Source organism: Zalophus californianus, chromosome 10 (genome assembly GCF_009762305.2).
Source record: "Zalophus californianus isolate mZalCal1 chromosome 10, mZalCal1.pri.v2, whole genome shotgun sequence".
In the NCBI taxonomy this organism is placed as follows: domain Eukaryota; kingdom Metazoa; phylum Chordata; class Mammalia; order Carnivora; family Otariidae; genus Zalophus; species Zalophus californianus.
Window position 1 is genome coordinate 84,205,469 of NC_045604.1, and position 15,847 is coordinate 84,221,315.

Consider the following 15,847-nt stretch of genomic DNA (forward strand, 5'->3'; position numbering starts at 1 on the left):
TTGCAAAGCTGAAACTCCCTACCCACTAAGCAAGAACTCCCCAGTTCCCCCTTCCCCAGCCCCTGGCAACCAGCACTCTATTTTCTGTCTCTATGAGTTTGAATACTCTAGATACATTATGTCAGCGGAATCATACAGAATTTATCTTTTTTTTTTTAAAGATTTTATTTATTTATTCATGAGAGAGAGAGAGAGAGGCAGAGGGAGAAGCAGGCTCCCAAGGAGCAGGGAGCTCGATGCGGGACTCGATCCCAGGACCCTGGGATCATGACCTGAGCCGAAGGCAGACGCTTAACCATCTGAGCCACCCGGGTGCCCCAGAATTTATCTTTTTGTGCCTGGCTTATTTCACTTAGCATAATGTTCTTCAGGTTCTACATATTGTGGCATACATCAGTACTTTCTTCCTTTGTAAGAGTGAATAATATCCCATTGTATGGATATACCACATTTTGTTTATCCATTCATCCGTGGATGGACCTTTGGGTTGCTTCTACCTCTTGGTTACTGTGAATAATGCTGCTATGATTATGGGTATGCAAACGTCTCTTTGAGACCCTGCTTTCAATTCAATCTTATGGCACATATGAACCCTCTTAGATTTTTTTTTTTAAGATTTTATTTATTTGAGAGAAAGAGAATGAGAGAGAGAGAGAGCACAAGAGGGGGGAGGGTCAGAGGGAGAAGCAGACTCCCTGCTAAGCAGGGAGCCTGATGCGGGACTCGATCCTGGGACTCCAGGATCATGACCTGAGCCGAAGGCAGTCGCTCAACCAACTGCGCCACCCAGGCGCCCAACCCTTTTAGATTTTTTAATAAATGATGTTCATAAATCAGCTGATGTGATAATAACAATATATTTCCATTTATCGAGTGCTTACTTTGGCTGGGTTTTTGAACTCTAGAAACCAAGTGCTTATACTACTGACCACTTGCTGAAGGTTCCAAAGGGAAATGTTAGCCATGAGGGGGGAAAAAGTTCCAATCAGAGGTGGCCATTACTACTTCTGGGCCTTTACGGTTTGTGTTAATAAATTGTAAATAAGCACAACTGAAAACACATGTATCTTTTCCTTTCCCCATGGCAATTATAGATTTAACCTCTGTGCTTTTTAGGAGAATATTGCCTTTGCTGATGAGCTTTAAAAGAAGATAAGGGAAAGGTACCTGGGTTTCTCAGTCGGTGGAGCATCTAGCTCTTGGTTTCAACCCAGGTCATGATCTCGGGGTCGTGAGATCGAGCCCTTGTCGGCTCCGTGCTGGGTGTGGAGCCTGCTTGGCATTCTCTCTCTGCCCCTCCCTTGCTCGCTCACTCTTTCTCTCTCTATAACAAAAGAGAAGACAACAGAAAGGGAGTGTATGTTAGGGACAATGGTATGGTAGAGATGAGGTGAGGTAAGTGTTTTTTGCACACCACCGTGTCTATTTTTTGGCATGTCTACATATCACCTGTACTGGTTTTATTTTATTTTATTTTTTAAAGATTTTATTTATTTATTTGACAGAGAGAGGCACAGCGAGAGAGGGAACACAAGCAGGGGGCAGTGGGAGAGGGAGAAGCAGGCTTCCTGCGGAGCAGGGAGCCTGACATGGGACTCAATCCCAGGACCCTGGGACCACGACCTGAGCTAAAGGCAGATGTTTAACCGACTGAGCCACCCAGATGCCCCTAAATACATTGCTAAAGGAGTCTTTATTTTACAACCATAAATGGAAAACCTGTGTCATTTGAGAGAAACTTCAAGTAACTTGAAAAGTAAATCAAACCAGGGCACCTGTCTGGCTCAGTCGGTAGAGCATCTGACTCTTGATCTCAGTGTCGTGGGTTCGAGCCCCATCTCTGGCATAGAGATCACTTAAAGAAAAATGTCAGTCACTTTAAAAAATAAAATAAAACCAAGCCAATCACAAACAGTCAGATTCTAGCTGGGTGCTGCTGTCTGCCAAGGTTCTCAGTTTAAAGCTTGTCCTCACCCTTTCTTTTAGGAAAAAAGGGGAGGTTGGCAAGTGTTACGCCCACCAAAGTGAGATTTTCTTCTCTTGGAAATCTCTACTCAGGAGCATTAGGGAGAATTGAGGGGGAATGTCCTTCTCATGCGTAACCCAGTGCAGTTTAATGAGTGTCCCTGCAGGAGCTCAGACCTTCTTTACTGCCATGGAGGGAGAAGAGGGACATGTCCCACATTTGGGACACCTAGGTTAGGGCTTGCTGAAGGCCATTTGGTGGTATGTGGGTGGTGCTTTCTGCAAAATCTCTATTCTAAAGCTGGGAAGAGAGCAGCTGAGGATCCTGGGTACGGTGGGGACTTACCTGGTTTGCAGGGGGACAGAGCACTCTCCCTCTGTATTTGTTTGTTAGGGTTGCCATAACAGAGTACCACAGAGGGGGTGGCTTAACATTTCCTCACGATTCTGGGGGCTACAAGTCCAAGATCAAGGTGTTCGTAGGGTTGGTCTCTTCTGAGACCTCTGTGCTTGGCCTGTAGATGGTACCTTCTCCCAGTGTCCTCACATGGTTCCTCTGTGTGTATCTGTCCTAATCTCTTCTTTGAAGGACACTAGTCAGATTGCATTAGGGCCCACCCTAGTGACCTCACTGTACCTCTTTAAAGGCCCTATCTCCAAATATAATCACATTCCAAGGTATTAGGGGTTAGGACTCCAGCGTATGCATTTTGGAGAAACACGATTCACCCCATAACACCCTCTTTCCCTTCCCTGCACACCCTGTATCTGCCCCCACTCCCCACTCTGCGTGTCTCCCCCTGACCTCTGACACTCTTTCTCCCTTACAGGATTGGAACCTTCTTCTGCCCTCTGCTGCCCTTTATCCAAATGATTACTCTTTTCATCATGTTTTACGTCAAAAATGTGAGTCAGTCTGAAGTTGGAATTGATTAGCCTCTCTCAGTCCCGTGTGACCCCGTGGTGGTTGCAATTGGATTGGGGGCGGCGGGGGGTGGTGCCGGGAAGGGGGTCAGGAAGCCGGTGCCTGGCTGGGGTCCCTCTGGCCTGCTTCTCTGGCCACAGATGGGAGGTGGCCGTTTCTCTCTCTTCAGATCAGCCTGATGATGAATTTCCAGCCTCCCAGCAAAGCCTGGCGAGCCTCACAGATGATGACATTCTTCATCTTCTTGCTCTTTTTCCCATCCTTTACTGGGGTCTTGTGCACCCTAGCCATCACCATTTGGAGGTAGGAAATAGTGGCCTTGTGGTGAGGTCCTAGAGATGGGGTGGGTGAGTGTTTTAACACGTCGGCTTTATTATTATTAAGGTATGGTGAGGCTAGCGATCAGAAGGCGAATGCTGTTGAAAGATGATTTGTTATTCTCAGACCCCAGTAGAAGTGGTGGTGGCAGGTGGGAAAACCGCGCCACAGAGGGCCACATGAGGAAGCCCCAGGGTTGGTCAGGACGCAGAGGGAGTGAGGAGAAAATGTGAGCAAGAGCCTTTGTTGTGGTTTCGGTGGGAAGGAAAGGGCGAGGTGGGGTAGGCAGGTTTAGGATTGGCTAATTGGAACAATTTCAGTGGATTTTGAGGTATAGGGGCTGACTGGAGTTGTCTGGGACCTGGCTCTGGGGTGATCAAGGCAGGGGGATAGTGACCCTGAGTGTGAGAGCCTCATAGAGTAGGTGGAAGGTGGGATATGGGCTCTGGATCAAGGATTATCTCTCCAGGGTCAATAAGACCCCAGATGTCAAAACATCAGAGTGAGAAGACAATGCTTAGTACATTGTTTAACCCAGGTTCCCTTGGAAATCAGCAGACACAACAACCAAGGGAGGGAGTAGCTCTTGGATCGGTCACCACCCCTCAGGCGACTTGGCATGGCTTCCTCACTTCCTGGAAGGACTGCAACTTCCCAGAATGGGGACAGAACTTGAGCGAAATGAACAGAAATGCCCTGCTTGAGCTGGTTCCCTCCTAGTTCTCCAACCTCAGCCCACTTTGGCTCCACCTTCCTTCATCCTCATGGCTCTTGCTTCATGCCTGGGACCCTGAGAGCCCCTCCCGACATGGGGTGGAGTCCTCTGAAGTGTTCTCCCGACTCCCTTTGCTTGGTGGCCTTCTGCCCACCCTCTGGTTCTTGGCTCAGAAGTGACCCTGCTTAGCTATGTCAGTTCCACCTCTTGTCTCTTCATTCCATCGCTCGTGGTCAGAAATGCCTTCATTTGAATCTTTGTTTAATCATTACTCATTAGTTGTTCATCTTTGTTTTTTTTCAGTTTATTTTTTTATTTTTTAAAAGATTTTATTTATTTACTTGAGAGAGAGCGAGAGAGCACACGAGCAGGGGGAGGGGCAGAGGGAGAGGAAAAACCGACTCCCCGCTGATGCGGGGCTCAATCCTCGGACCCTGGGTTCATGACCTGAGCTGAAGGCAGACTACTTAACTGACTGAGCCATCCAGGTGTCCCTAGTTGTCCATCTTTCTTACTAAAATGAAAACCCGAGAGGGCAGAGTCCATGTCTGTTTTGTTTGCTATGGAATCCCCAAGGCTTAGTATGTAGCACAGCACCTCGTACAGGTGCAGTTAACTTTTATAGAATGAATAAGTGAATGAATGAATGAATGAATGAACGAGTGAGTGAATGAATGAGTGAGTGAATGAATGAATGAATGATCGAACGAATGAAGGAGTTGACTTTTAGGATGTAAGCAGAACTGGAACCATCAGGAACTCAAGTGGCTTCAGGGCAGGCTCCTCTGCTTTATGATGTCTTTGTGTATCTCTCTTTTCTCTCTCTTCCTAACCAGTTCCTAGTTTCCCTCTAGTTTCTGCTAGTTCATAACAACTGACTACACGTGCCCACCATTGCCACAACTTCAGCTTCCACAGATCACAGGGTCCCTTCTTCATATTTCTTAGTTCAAGTTCCCCAGAAAAAGAATCTGATTACCCAGTTCATTTCTTCAAGCCAGGATATCACAGAGTTCACTGTCTGCTCTTTGGATTGGTGACCAGTAGATCCAGTGAGAAGCCATGTGGGAGCAGGTCCTCAGAGTGTGGGTCACAAGTATAAAACATCCCAGCTGAGGCCGTGAGGGGGAGAGGGTTTCCTCCGGAAGGAGGGTATATGTACAGCAGGCAAGAATTGCTGGTTCCAGGTCCAGAGCCCAGAAAGGACAGTTTGATTCTAGAAAAAGCTATACCTGAGTCCTGTGCTAGAGAGGTTTTTCTGTCCCTTGTTTTTTTTTTTTTTAAAGATTTTTATTTATTTATTTATTTGAAAGACAGAGAGCACCTGGGAGGGGGGAGGGTCAGAGAGAGAATCAGACTCCCTGCTGAGCAGGGAGCCCGACGCGGGACTTGATCCCGGGACTCCAGGATCATGACCTGAGCCGAAGGCAGTTGCTTAACCAACTGAGCCACCCAGGCGCCCCTCTGTCCCTTGTTTTACCAGATTGAAACCTTCAGCTGACTGTGGCCCCTTCCGAGGTCTGCCCTTCTTCATTTACTCCATCTACGGCTGGATTGACACCTTGAGTAAAAGGCCCAGCTACCTGTGGGTTGTTTGGATCTACCAGAACCTCATCGGAAGTGTGCATTTCTTTTTCATCCTCACCCTCATTGTGTTGTAAGTGGAGCACCTCGGGAACCTGGAGGGGGAAACATACCCTTAACTCTGCTGGTGGATAGTCTGGGGAGATTTGCCAGGAAGGCAAAGGGCTACAGTGTTAGCTCAGTGTTCTGGATGCTCCTGATTTTGCCCTTGAATTTTTTAAAAAGTTACTTACTATCAACTTGTCCTAGGTTTTTTATTTTTGTTTTCTGTGGTTTTTTTTTTTTTTGCCTGTTTCATGAAGAAAGCAATATCTTCTGTGCCCCCTCTTAAGAAATAACATGAAAACAAAATGAAAATTTTGATTTGAGACTGCTTAGGAAAATTTTATGTGTGATTCTTTCTGAGATTGTGATTACGTTCAAATGGGTTGGGCATTGTTGGTACATAGGATAGCGTTCTTCCATTTCCAAATAAAAACGATCAATATCTGACTTCTTTTTTTTTTTAAAGATTTTATTTATTTATTTGACAGAGAGAGACACAGCGAGAGAGGGAACACAAGCAGGGGAAGTGGGAGAGAGAGAAGCAGGCTTCCTGCCGAGCAGGAAGGGATCATGACCTGAGCCCAAGGCAGACGCTTAATGACTGAACCAGTTTCTGACTTCTTGTGAAAAAACAGATCTGCCAAGACCGGGTTCATCTTCCTGCATGAACAGTTGGTTGGCTAATAGATGTCCCTCTTTAGAAGCCTAGCCCTGATAGCATTGGAAATTGCAACTCCTCAGAGAGAGAGACACAACTCAAAAGCACAGACAGGAATGAGTCTTTTTTCCATCTCTCGTGATTCCACGTGCAGCCAGGTTGAGAACCGTTGCTTTTTTTTTTTTTTTTAATTATTATTTTTATTTACTTGAGAAAGAGCCCAAGCGGGGTGGGGGGTCAGAGGGAGAAGGGAAAGCCGACTCCCCACTGAGCAGGGAGCCCAATGTGGGACTCGATCCCAGGACCCTGAGATCATGATCTGAGCCGAAGGCAGACGCTTAATGACTGAGCCACCCAGGCGCCCCTAGAACCACTGCTGTGATGTATTTAACCTGTAACTCATCCAGACACAACTTTTCGGGAACACTGTGGGGCCAAAATCCACTTGCAGGCAAATATCTCAGTTTCTTTGCACTCTTTTGGAATTTGGGGCCTGCAAAACATTGGCAAAAGTGTCTGTCATTCTTTCTTTTCTTCTCTTCTAGAATCATCACCTACCTTTACTGGCAGATCACAGAGGGAAGGAAGATTATGATCCGACTGCTCCATGAACAGATTATTAATGTAAGTTCCATTAGTCCCTCTGTTTTTCTCCTCTCACCATTTTTTAGAAACATTTTATAATGGGAACTTCCAGACATATTCCAAAATAGAATAGTATGATGAACCCACACCTGCCCACCACCCAGTGCCAACTACCATCAACATGTGTGTACTCTTTTTTTTTTTTAGATTATTTGTTTATTTATTTGAGAGAGACAGAGTGAGCGTGAGTGGGGGTGGGGCAGAGGGAGAGAAAGAAGCAGACTCCCCACGGAGCGGGGAGCGCAACTTGGGGCTCGATCCCAGGACCCTGAGATAATGACCTGAACTGAAGGCAGATGCTTAACTGACTGAGCCACCCAGGCGTGCCTGTATCCTCTTATTTTATCTACACTAACCATTCACTGCAAATCTCTGGATTATTTTAAAGCAAATCCTAGACTTATATCATTTTATCTGTAGAAACTTCTATGCACCTAAGAGATAGAAACTTTTAAAAAACATAACCACAATACCATCATTGCACCTAAAAGAAATAATTCCTTACTATTAGCTCATATGCAATCAATGGTCAAATTTCCACGATTGTCCCATGAGGTGTCTTTTTATAGTAGGGTTGTTCAAATCAGGGTCTGAGAAAGTGCCACAGGTTGCATTTGGTTGATACATTTCTTGTTTCTTTTCATCTATAATCGTTCACCCCTCCTCTCTTCTCTTGCCATTTATTGTTGAAGAAACCAGGTCATTTGTCTTGTAGTTTTTACTGGATATATCTGATTTGTGGCCTTGCCGTGGTGTTTACTATGTTTATTTTTTCTTTTTATTTCCTGTACCCTGGTGGTGAGATTTAAAAACCTGATTAAATCCAGATTCAGTGTTTTAGCCAGAATACTTCATAGATGGTGCTATGCACTTCTAATAGCATCACCTTGAGACAGAAAATGTCCAGTTGTCTATTTTTGTGTGATGTTAAAAGTAACCAGTGGGTCCATGCTTTGTTGGCCTGACCCACCCTTCATAAGGCTCCCCATCCGCCTTTCACCTGATGGATTTTGTAATCTTTGATGAATATTGCCTAGAAGACCTACTGATTTCGTTAGAGATGACAAAATAGTGGTACTCTACTCCTAGAGATTCTTCTGCATTGATTGGCTAGAATTCTTCCATGAAAAAAGGAATTTTTGCTCACCAACTATTTGATTACCTTGTAATACAATTTATAGAGGAAAGGCAACATAGATGCATGATTTTTCCTCATTTACCAGTTTTTGAAATGATGGGTTGGTATCCTAGTGTCTTAGTTTTCTAGGGCCTGCCATAGCAAATAACCACAAACTTGGTGGCTTAAAATAACAGAAATTTATTCTCTCACAGTTCTGGATGCCAGAAGTCCAAAATCGAAGGTGTCAGCAGGGTTGGTACCTTCCGAAGCTCTGAGAGAGAATCTCCTCCATGCTTCCCCTAGCTTCTTTTGGGGACCACTGGCTCACCTGACTGTTTCTCGGCTCAGGGCTTCCTACCTGCTGTTTCTGCCTCCATCTTCACAAGTTCTTCTTCCCTGTGTGCCTGTTTCTCCTTCTCTTCTAAGGACTTGTCATTGAATTTAGGGTTCATCCTCATCCAGAAGGATCTCATCCCAGAATCTTTAATTACATCTGCAAAGACCTCATTTCCAAACAAGGCCATATTCACAAGTACTGGGGTTAGGATAACTTGGACATATCTTTTTAAAAGGGAGATATTGAAAAAAATAAAAATAAATAAAAGAGAGATACTGTTAAACCCACTATACCTAGCAAGGTGACAAGTGAAATATGTTTGATGTCCCTAGATGCAGAGCTATAAGCTTTGACATGCTCAGTGAGAGGACACAGCAGCAATGCTGGGTGCCCAGCACCCACTCAGAGAGACAGAGGGCATGCCAAAAAGGGGGCTACTACACACCATTTGTCCTGGGCCGTCAGACGCTCTTTAGAGGAGAATGTTACAATTCAGGAAGGTTATGGGGGCTAATTTGGCTTCGCTGTGAAACATTTCTTCTCTTTTATTAAGAGAAAACATGGCAGGGGCACCTGGGTGGCTCAGTCAGTTATGCCTCCAACTTTGGTTTCAGCTCAGGTCATGATCTCAGGGTCATGAGATCGAGCCCTACATCGAGCTCTGTGCTCAGTGCTGAGTCTGCTTAAGACTCTCTCTCCCTCTGCCCTTCCCCCACTGCCCTCAAATAAATAAAAAAAATCTTATAAAGAAACCCCAGAAAACACAGTGGCAGTCTCTATCCTGTGTCTGGGACCCTACCTGCCTAAAAAAATCAATCTTCTTTCCATCATTTGCTTCTTGACCTCACACCATCTTCCATGTTTTTGTTCTTTTTGTTTTCCTTCTTGGCAGGAGGGCAAAGATAAAATGTTCCTGATAGAAAAGTTGACCAAGCTGCAGGATATGGAGAAGAGAGCAAACACCAGCTCATTCACAATGGAAAGGAGAGATGTAGAGGTGAGACAGGAGGTCGCCTTGGGGTCCTTGTGACACAGACTTGCCTCCTTATGAAATGTATGTCAGAAAACTAGAATAACATAAGGGCACTTCACTTTCTATGTTTAAACATTTCTGTATTTTTTTATTTAACGAATAAAATTTTCAACCCTTTCCATGCTGACCCTTGTTCTCTGTGCTGGGGTTATGGTGAAGGCCCTCATGGGGCTTGGATGCATCTTTTGTATAATCCAATCATCCAGAAGTACATCCCACAGAGAAGGAAAGTACCCTGAAATCTCACCCCACTGTGTTAATGGTTCAGTGTAGACTCTTCCAGATCTTTTCCCCTAGGCTTCTGCAAATATACATGCATCTACTAGCACTTTTGTTTATTAATTTATTAGAAAAGTGGGGCTATACTGTACACATAATATCATAACCCCATCCCTCATCGCTTAATGCTATATTTCTGACGTTGTTTCAGTCTGTACATATTTGGACTTTTGGATTGTTTCCAGGTTTTTTGTTTCTAATACTAAAAACTGTAGTGAAAAATTTTTGTTTTAATTATTTTATGTGAGTATTTTTGCCACAGGGCATGCACATGATAATGTTAATAGATATTATCATATCATGCTCTTAAGAAGATTTTACCAATTTCATGCTCACCAAGAGGGTGTAAGAGGTGTCTGAAACCCTGCTCTAAGTCCAAAGCCCTTGCTGGCTTCCTTGGTGTCCTGGAAAACATAGATAAATAGTAAACCTACCTTAATTCAAATGCCGCTAGTTTTTGGAAATTAGGATCTTGTCAGAGGACAGTGCCATGCCATTTACTATCTATGCAAATTAATACCATCAGCATGATGTAGATATAGGATCTAGAGGCCTCACTCTAAATCCTATGCAGGCAGAGACCCTGTCTGTACCCTTCCAGCCCTGGGCCCTAATATATTACCTGGCATATTGTAGATGCTCAGTAAATATCTGTGAAATGAATGAATAAATTAATGGAATCACTTTCCCTAAAAGACCAAACAAAACACGTTTGGTTTGTCTGTGGCTGAGCCTTGGTTTTCATCTGTCACATCTTAATTTTAAAATGGTGGGGGCTCACAAATCCCACCAACTATGCAACAGGACCTGAGTCGAATTCTTTTCCAGTGATGAGGACACCTGTTTTATTCCCTTTCAGCAACCAGGTCCTTTACCTGTCGGGGAACGTGATGCTGCTCGTGGTGAGTAACCAAACTGGCATTGCAGGAGACCCGGCATAACCAAGTGATATATCCCAAGATAGAGGGTCACAACTGCTCATGCATCAGTTACTCTTTCAATTGAAAGAACCAACTCAAACTGGCTTTAGCAAAAATCCAAGAATAATTCTTTCTTGAGGCATGGCCAGAAGCTGAGACTCACAATATGTCACCAGAACCTGTTTTTTTTTTTTTTTTTTCTGTTCCATTCTTTTCCATGTTAGCTCCTTTCTCAAATAGGCTTTTCCTCACAATTGCAAGATGCTTTTATCAGCCTCTTGTACCTTCTCAGATTCAAATCTAGTGGGAAAGAATGAGAGACCCAGAATTCTCAGTGTGTTCCATTGGATCTGACTGGGTGATGTACACATCCATGAACCAATTACTGTGGCCATGAAAATGTGATGATTTCAATGGCCAGATTGGAGATCTGTAGATAGAGGTGGTACAACCAAACAGACCACAGGGACTACTGAGAATGTTCGGGAAGGGTGGCTTCCCAAGGAAAATCAGGAGCTGAAGCCAGAGGGGAATGAATATGGGGGAGGAATCAAACAAACCCATCCGTCTTTTTGGGATAGCATTTACTGATGGCACCCAATGATGGGAGTTCGAGGGGAGAATTGCAGAACCGTAACAGAAGGCAGGAGGTGTGAGAAGCCATGGGATCTTAAATTTGGTCTTTCCCTTGGAGACATGAGGCAGTGTGCATCTGGGCTAACTTCTCTTTTCCGTGTCCAACCTAGACCTGCGATTTAGGCGATCAGTTCAAGAAGAGAATTCAAAGGCGTGATGTTTATTGCTGCAGCCAGACACCGATCAAATGAAAAGACACTCGGGCCTTTCTAAGCTTCCCAGGAGGGGAATTCAAGCCATTAGCCAGGACGGGAAGCTGACCCCAGTGTATATAACTCAAGCAAATTTGGCCATTCCCTGCTGGTTTATTATACCTGGATTGCTGATTTTCCAAGATAAAATATTCAGGATTTTAAAATAAAGACTATTGTAACATTTAAACTGGTTCCTAAAGACCCAGAAGAGATAACCTGGGAATTATGTATTCAGTCTTTAAGAGATGTGCATATGAAGTATTGGTCCTTAGAAAACTCTCCTCCCAGACCTGGCAAAGGTTTGGAAACCGGTGCTCAGACAAATGGTCCAGCCTGAATAAAAATGGGATCCTCAGTCAGGGATGTGAGGGCTCTGAATTGGGGAACCTGCATTTGTTTGTGACTTTGAACTACATCTGTCCCACCCTATGTTACCCAAAGGTGAACTACAACGAGAGGTCTTATCTACAAACTTTATTGCATATCAAGTATGAGTCTTTGGGGTTGACCTGGGGTTGGTGGGTGTAGACTGGGACTCTACCCTTGTGAGGTTGATACATGAGTCAGCATCAAAGTCTTATATTGAATCGAACATGAAATCAGCGGTGATGTGTGAAACATGTATGTATGTATATGTGTGTGTAGAATGAATATGTATGTGTGTTTGTGTGTGTGTATACACACACATATGTATATAGAGCATTCTTTTTTAAAAAGTTTTTATTTAAGTAATCTCTACACCCAATGTGGGGCTTGAACTCAGGACCCTGAAGTCAAGAGTGGTATGCTCTTCTGACAGCCAGCCAGATGCTCCAACATAGAGTTTCTTTTGCAGATTTGCGAAATGATTCACAAGGCATGTGACTGTACTTAGAATTGAAGCATCCAGCAGAAAGGTAGAATTGACCATATTACTCAGGGGAGAAGTCCCCTCTTGCATAATCACTACCATGAAATGTAATTGGAACTGAATTTTGAAAACATTTAACATGTGTTTGAAACACAAGCATCCAATCAATGCTCAGTCATCGACTCACATTTTCGTTCACTTATTTATTCGTTAGCTCATTTCATCAACTAAATTTCATCAGCTGATTTAATTTTTTTGGTGTTATCCCCTGGTAGTGGTTGCTAGTAGTGTTCATTCATTTCATTCAACAAATACGTGCCAAGTAGTTGTGAACAAGATGGTGAGCAAGTCAAGACACAGTCTGTGCTCTCCTGTGCTCATTGTCTAGCAGATTGATTTAGACAGGAAATTAATAATTAAATAGTAATTAATTGTAATTGTGATAGATGCTGTGAAGGAGAAGCCCAGGGGACGATGGGGAGACTTAACTTGTCGGTGGGGTCAGTGAAGGCAGCCCACTGAATTGATGTTTGAAGTGGTTTTTTACCCCCTGTGTCATCTTAACTGTTTTGTGCTTCATTGGCTTCTCCACTAAAATATGAATTCCTTCTGTAAGTAGCATTTTTGCTTATTTACTCTATGCTAAGGGCTTATATCTGGAATGCTCCATTTGCCTCCATGGCTTGGGTCAATTCCTGCTTCTCCTGGAGCTATAAACAAAGGAGAAAGATCTAATCTGTAGGTATCACACACATTTGGATGTGAAGATGCTTTTAAAACTTGGGCTTGAGGGGCGCCTGGGTGGCTCAGTCAGGTAAGTGTCTGCCTTTGGCTCAGGTCATGATCCCGGGGTCCTGGGATCGAGTCCTGCATTGGGCTCCCTGCTCAGTGGGGAGTCTGCTTCTCCCTCTCCCTCTGCCCCGCCCCCCCCGGCTCATGCTCTCTCTCTCTCAAATAAATAAAATCTTTTAAAAAAATTTAAAAAACAACAAAAAACCATTGAGCTTGAGATAGGGAATATGTTGGCTTGCTAGGGCTGCCATAACCAAATACCACAGATGGGCTGGTTTAAACAACATAATCTTATTTTTCCACATTCCTGGAGGTGGGGAAGTCCAAGGTCATGGTCCGTTTCAGCGTCCACAGTTTTGGTTTCCTTCTGCTACCTCCTGGGCTTGCAGATGGCCACCTTCTTGCGGTGTCCTCTGCATGTACCTTTTTCATTTTTTGCCTTTTTTTTTTTTGCATGTACCTTTATGTGTCCGAATTTCCTCTACTCATAAGGACCCTGTGCAGATTGGATTAGGTCCCACCCTAATGGCTTTAATATAGCTTATTCATCTAATTAAAGGCCATGTATTCAAATATGGTTACATTTTGAGGCATTTGGGGGTTCAGAGTTTCAGCATATAAATTTTGGGTCAATACAATTCAGCTTTATAATAGGGGTTAACTATCCCAAGTCTTCTCAGGGACTTAGGCATCAGGGTCCTCGGTGCTGGCTGCACTCAGAATCACTGGGGGCAGCTGACCACCAGGCCCAAGCCCCAGTCTAGACCAACTAAATCAGGCACCTGTACTTGTTCTTTAAGGCTCCCCGGATGGTTTCCGTGGAAAGCCAGGGCTGAGAACTAGTGAGCCAGGATCTAAAATACCTTATCCATGGTTTCGCTTTTTGAAGTTTTGGTGACCCATGGTCAACTGCAGCCAGGAGGCAGATGATTCTCCTTCTGACCAATCATCAGGAGGTCACTTTAGTGGCCTAACGCTCTGTCACAGCACCTACGTCCCTCACCTCGCTTCATCTCATCACACAGGCATTTTATCACCTCGCATCATGAGAAGGGTGAGTACAGGACAGTATTTTGAGAGAGATTACATGTATGGAACTTGTATTACAGCATATTGTTATTGTTTTTATTGTCTTACTGGGCCTGATTTCTAAATTAAGCTTTATCATAGATGTGTGTGCTAGGAAAACACATAGTATATATCAGGTTCGGTACTATCCAGGGCTTCAGGCATCCGCCCAGGGTTAAGGGGGCACTGCTCTACTTCTTCCCAAACTTGCCTGACCATAAAAGCCACCTGAACATGCAAATAGGGAGCTGAGAATATTGCATTAGGGAGGGGCACCTGGGTGGAGCAGTTGGCAGGGTGTCCAACTCTTGGTTTCAGCTCGGGTCGTGATCTCGGGGTCATGAGATTGAGCCCTGTGTTGGGCTCTGTGCTCGGAGTCTGCTTAAGACTCTCTCTGCACCCCCCCACCTCCACTCCCCGTGCTTGCGTGCTCGGCTCTCTCTCTCAAATAAATAAATCTTTTAAAAAAGCAACCCGATATTGCATTAGGGAACAGTCCCCATCCTCCTCTTCCAACCCTTATTTAATTAGTACAAAGTGATAAAAGGAACCTGTGCTTTCCAACAGTCACCTGAAACCTGGATAACCCCTATAATTTTAAGTATAAAAAAAGGGAGCCTCTTAAATTTCTGCAGGATCTGATCCTTTATGTGGCCGCCGTGAATGGCCCAGTTCATTTCTAGGCAATGAGATGATTTTGTTTGAAGTTCAATTACAAAAGGAGTGACTAAAATAGTATATGATTGACATGTTTTTATAATCTTTGAATTGAGGGCAGGTGGTAAGAAGTCAGCTCATTAATAGCGATTGTCTCCCTACTGTAGCACTTCACAGACATCTTCCTAAATTCTCAAAAGTTGGAACTCTTCCAGGACATTTACATATCTGATCAACTGTGAGATGGCCAGCTGAGAGAAGCTCAGGTGTGGAGCAGGGGGGCCCCTCTGGCTTGGCTCATGACTGCACACCTACCTGGTACAAGTAACGCCTTCCACCTGTGCAGTCCTTTGCCCACCTCCATCACCTGGGCTCTTGTTAAAAAGCAGATTCTAATTTGTGAGGTCAGGGATGGGGCCCGAGAGTCTGTGTTTCTATCTAGTGCTGTGGGTCTGAGCACCACGCCCTGAGTAGTTTGGTGTTAGAGCACCTCCACATTTTTAATTTTTATCTTCATAACAATATTACACTGTTAACACATTTTTTTCAAATCACTTCCATTTCCCCCCCTCATTTGAACATCCATCATTGCTCTAAGACAATTAGTGCAAATATGATCCCCACTTGACAGATGAAAAGTTAGGCACACACAGGTTAAGTGATTTGTCTAAGGTCCCATAGCTAGTGGTAGAATTGAGGACTTTGGATTTTTCTCTGGCTTCGTGGTTCTCAGACTGGAGCAAGTATCAGAACCACCTGGAAGGCTTGTTGAAACAGATCCTGAGCGATGTGCGGAGTTCCAGGTTCAGTAGTTATGGGATGGGCTCTGAGAATCTGCATTTCTAACAAGTTACCCCTTAAGCAGATATTGAATAAATGTCTCAAAGGACAGTGTCTTTTGAGAACCATTGTGCCTAGCTGATCTCCAACGTGTTTGTAATACTTGGTAATACAGGTAAAACTCAGCTAATCAGTTAGATTTTGAGCATAATTTAGCTTGATAATAGAACATACAAGGTCATCGGTTCTCAGTAGCTGTGATCAAAGAAACCAAACAACCTTGCACTATAGTAACCACCACTCCGAGCTAAAGGTTTGCATGGATG

General features: G+C 44.1%; 2 protein-coding genes across 10 annotated transcripts in view; one reads left to right on the plus strand and one right to left on the minus strand.

Moving 5' to 3' along the window:
- Positions 1 to 13,121, plus strand: part of TMC5 (transmembrane channel like 5) — a 77,567-nt gene extending 64,446 nt beyond the window's left edge. For all 9 annotated transcript variants that reach the window (XM_027609889.2, XM_027609883.2, XM_027609888.2 and 6 more), the window contains 7 exons: positions 2,796 to 2,871; positions 3,060 to 3,193; positions 5,407 to 5,580; positions 6,756 to 6,834; positions 9,205 to 9,309; positions 10,484 to 10,526; positions 11,291 to 13,121. In XM_027609889.2, coding sequence (XP_027465690.2) covers positions 2,796 to 2,871; positions 3,060 to 3,193; positions 5,407 to 5,580; positions 6,756 to 6,834; positions 9,205 to 9,309; positions 10,484 to 10,526; positions 11,291 to 11,337 — 658 coding nt within the window. In that variant the 3' untranslated portion in view covers positions 11,338 to 13,121. The remainder of the gene's footprint in view (positions 1 to 2,795; positions 2,872 to 3,059; positions 3,194 to 5,406; positions 5,581 to 6,755; positions 6,835 to 9,204; positions 9,310 to 10,483; positions 10,527 to 11,290) is intronic.
- GDE1 (glycerophosphodiester phosphodiesterase 1) overlaps positions 6,042 to 15,847 on the minus strand; it is a 40,635-nt gene continuing 30,829 nt past the window's right edge. The window contains exon 6 of the mRNA XM_027609895.1: positions 6,042 to 6,703. Coding sequence (XP_027465696.1) covers positions 6,610 to 6,703 — 94 coding nt within the window. The 3' untranslated portion in view covers positions 6,042 to 6,609. The remainder of the gene's footprint in view (positions 6,704 to 15,847) is intronic.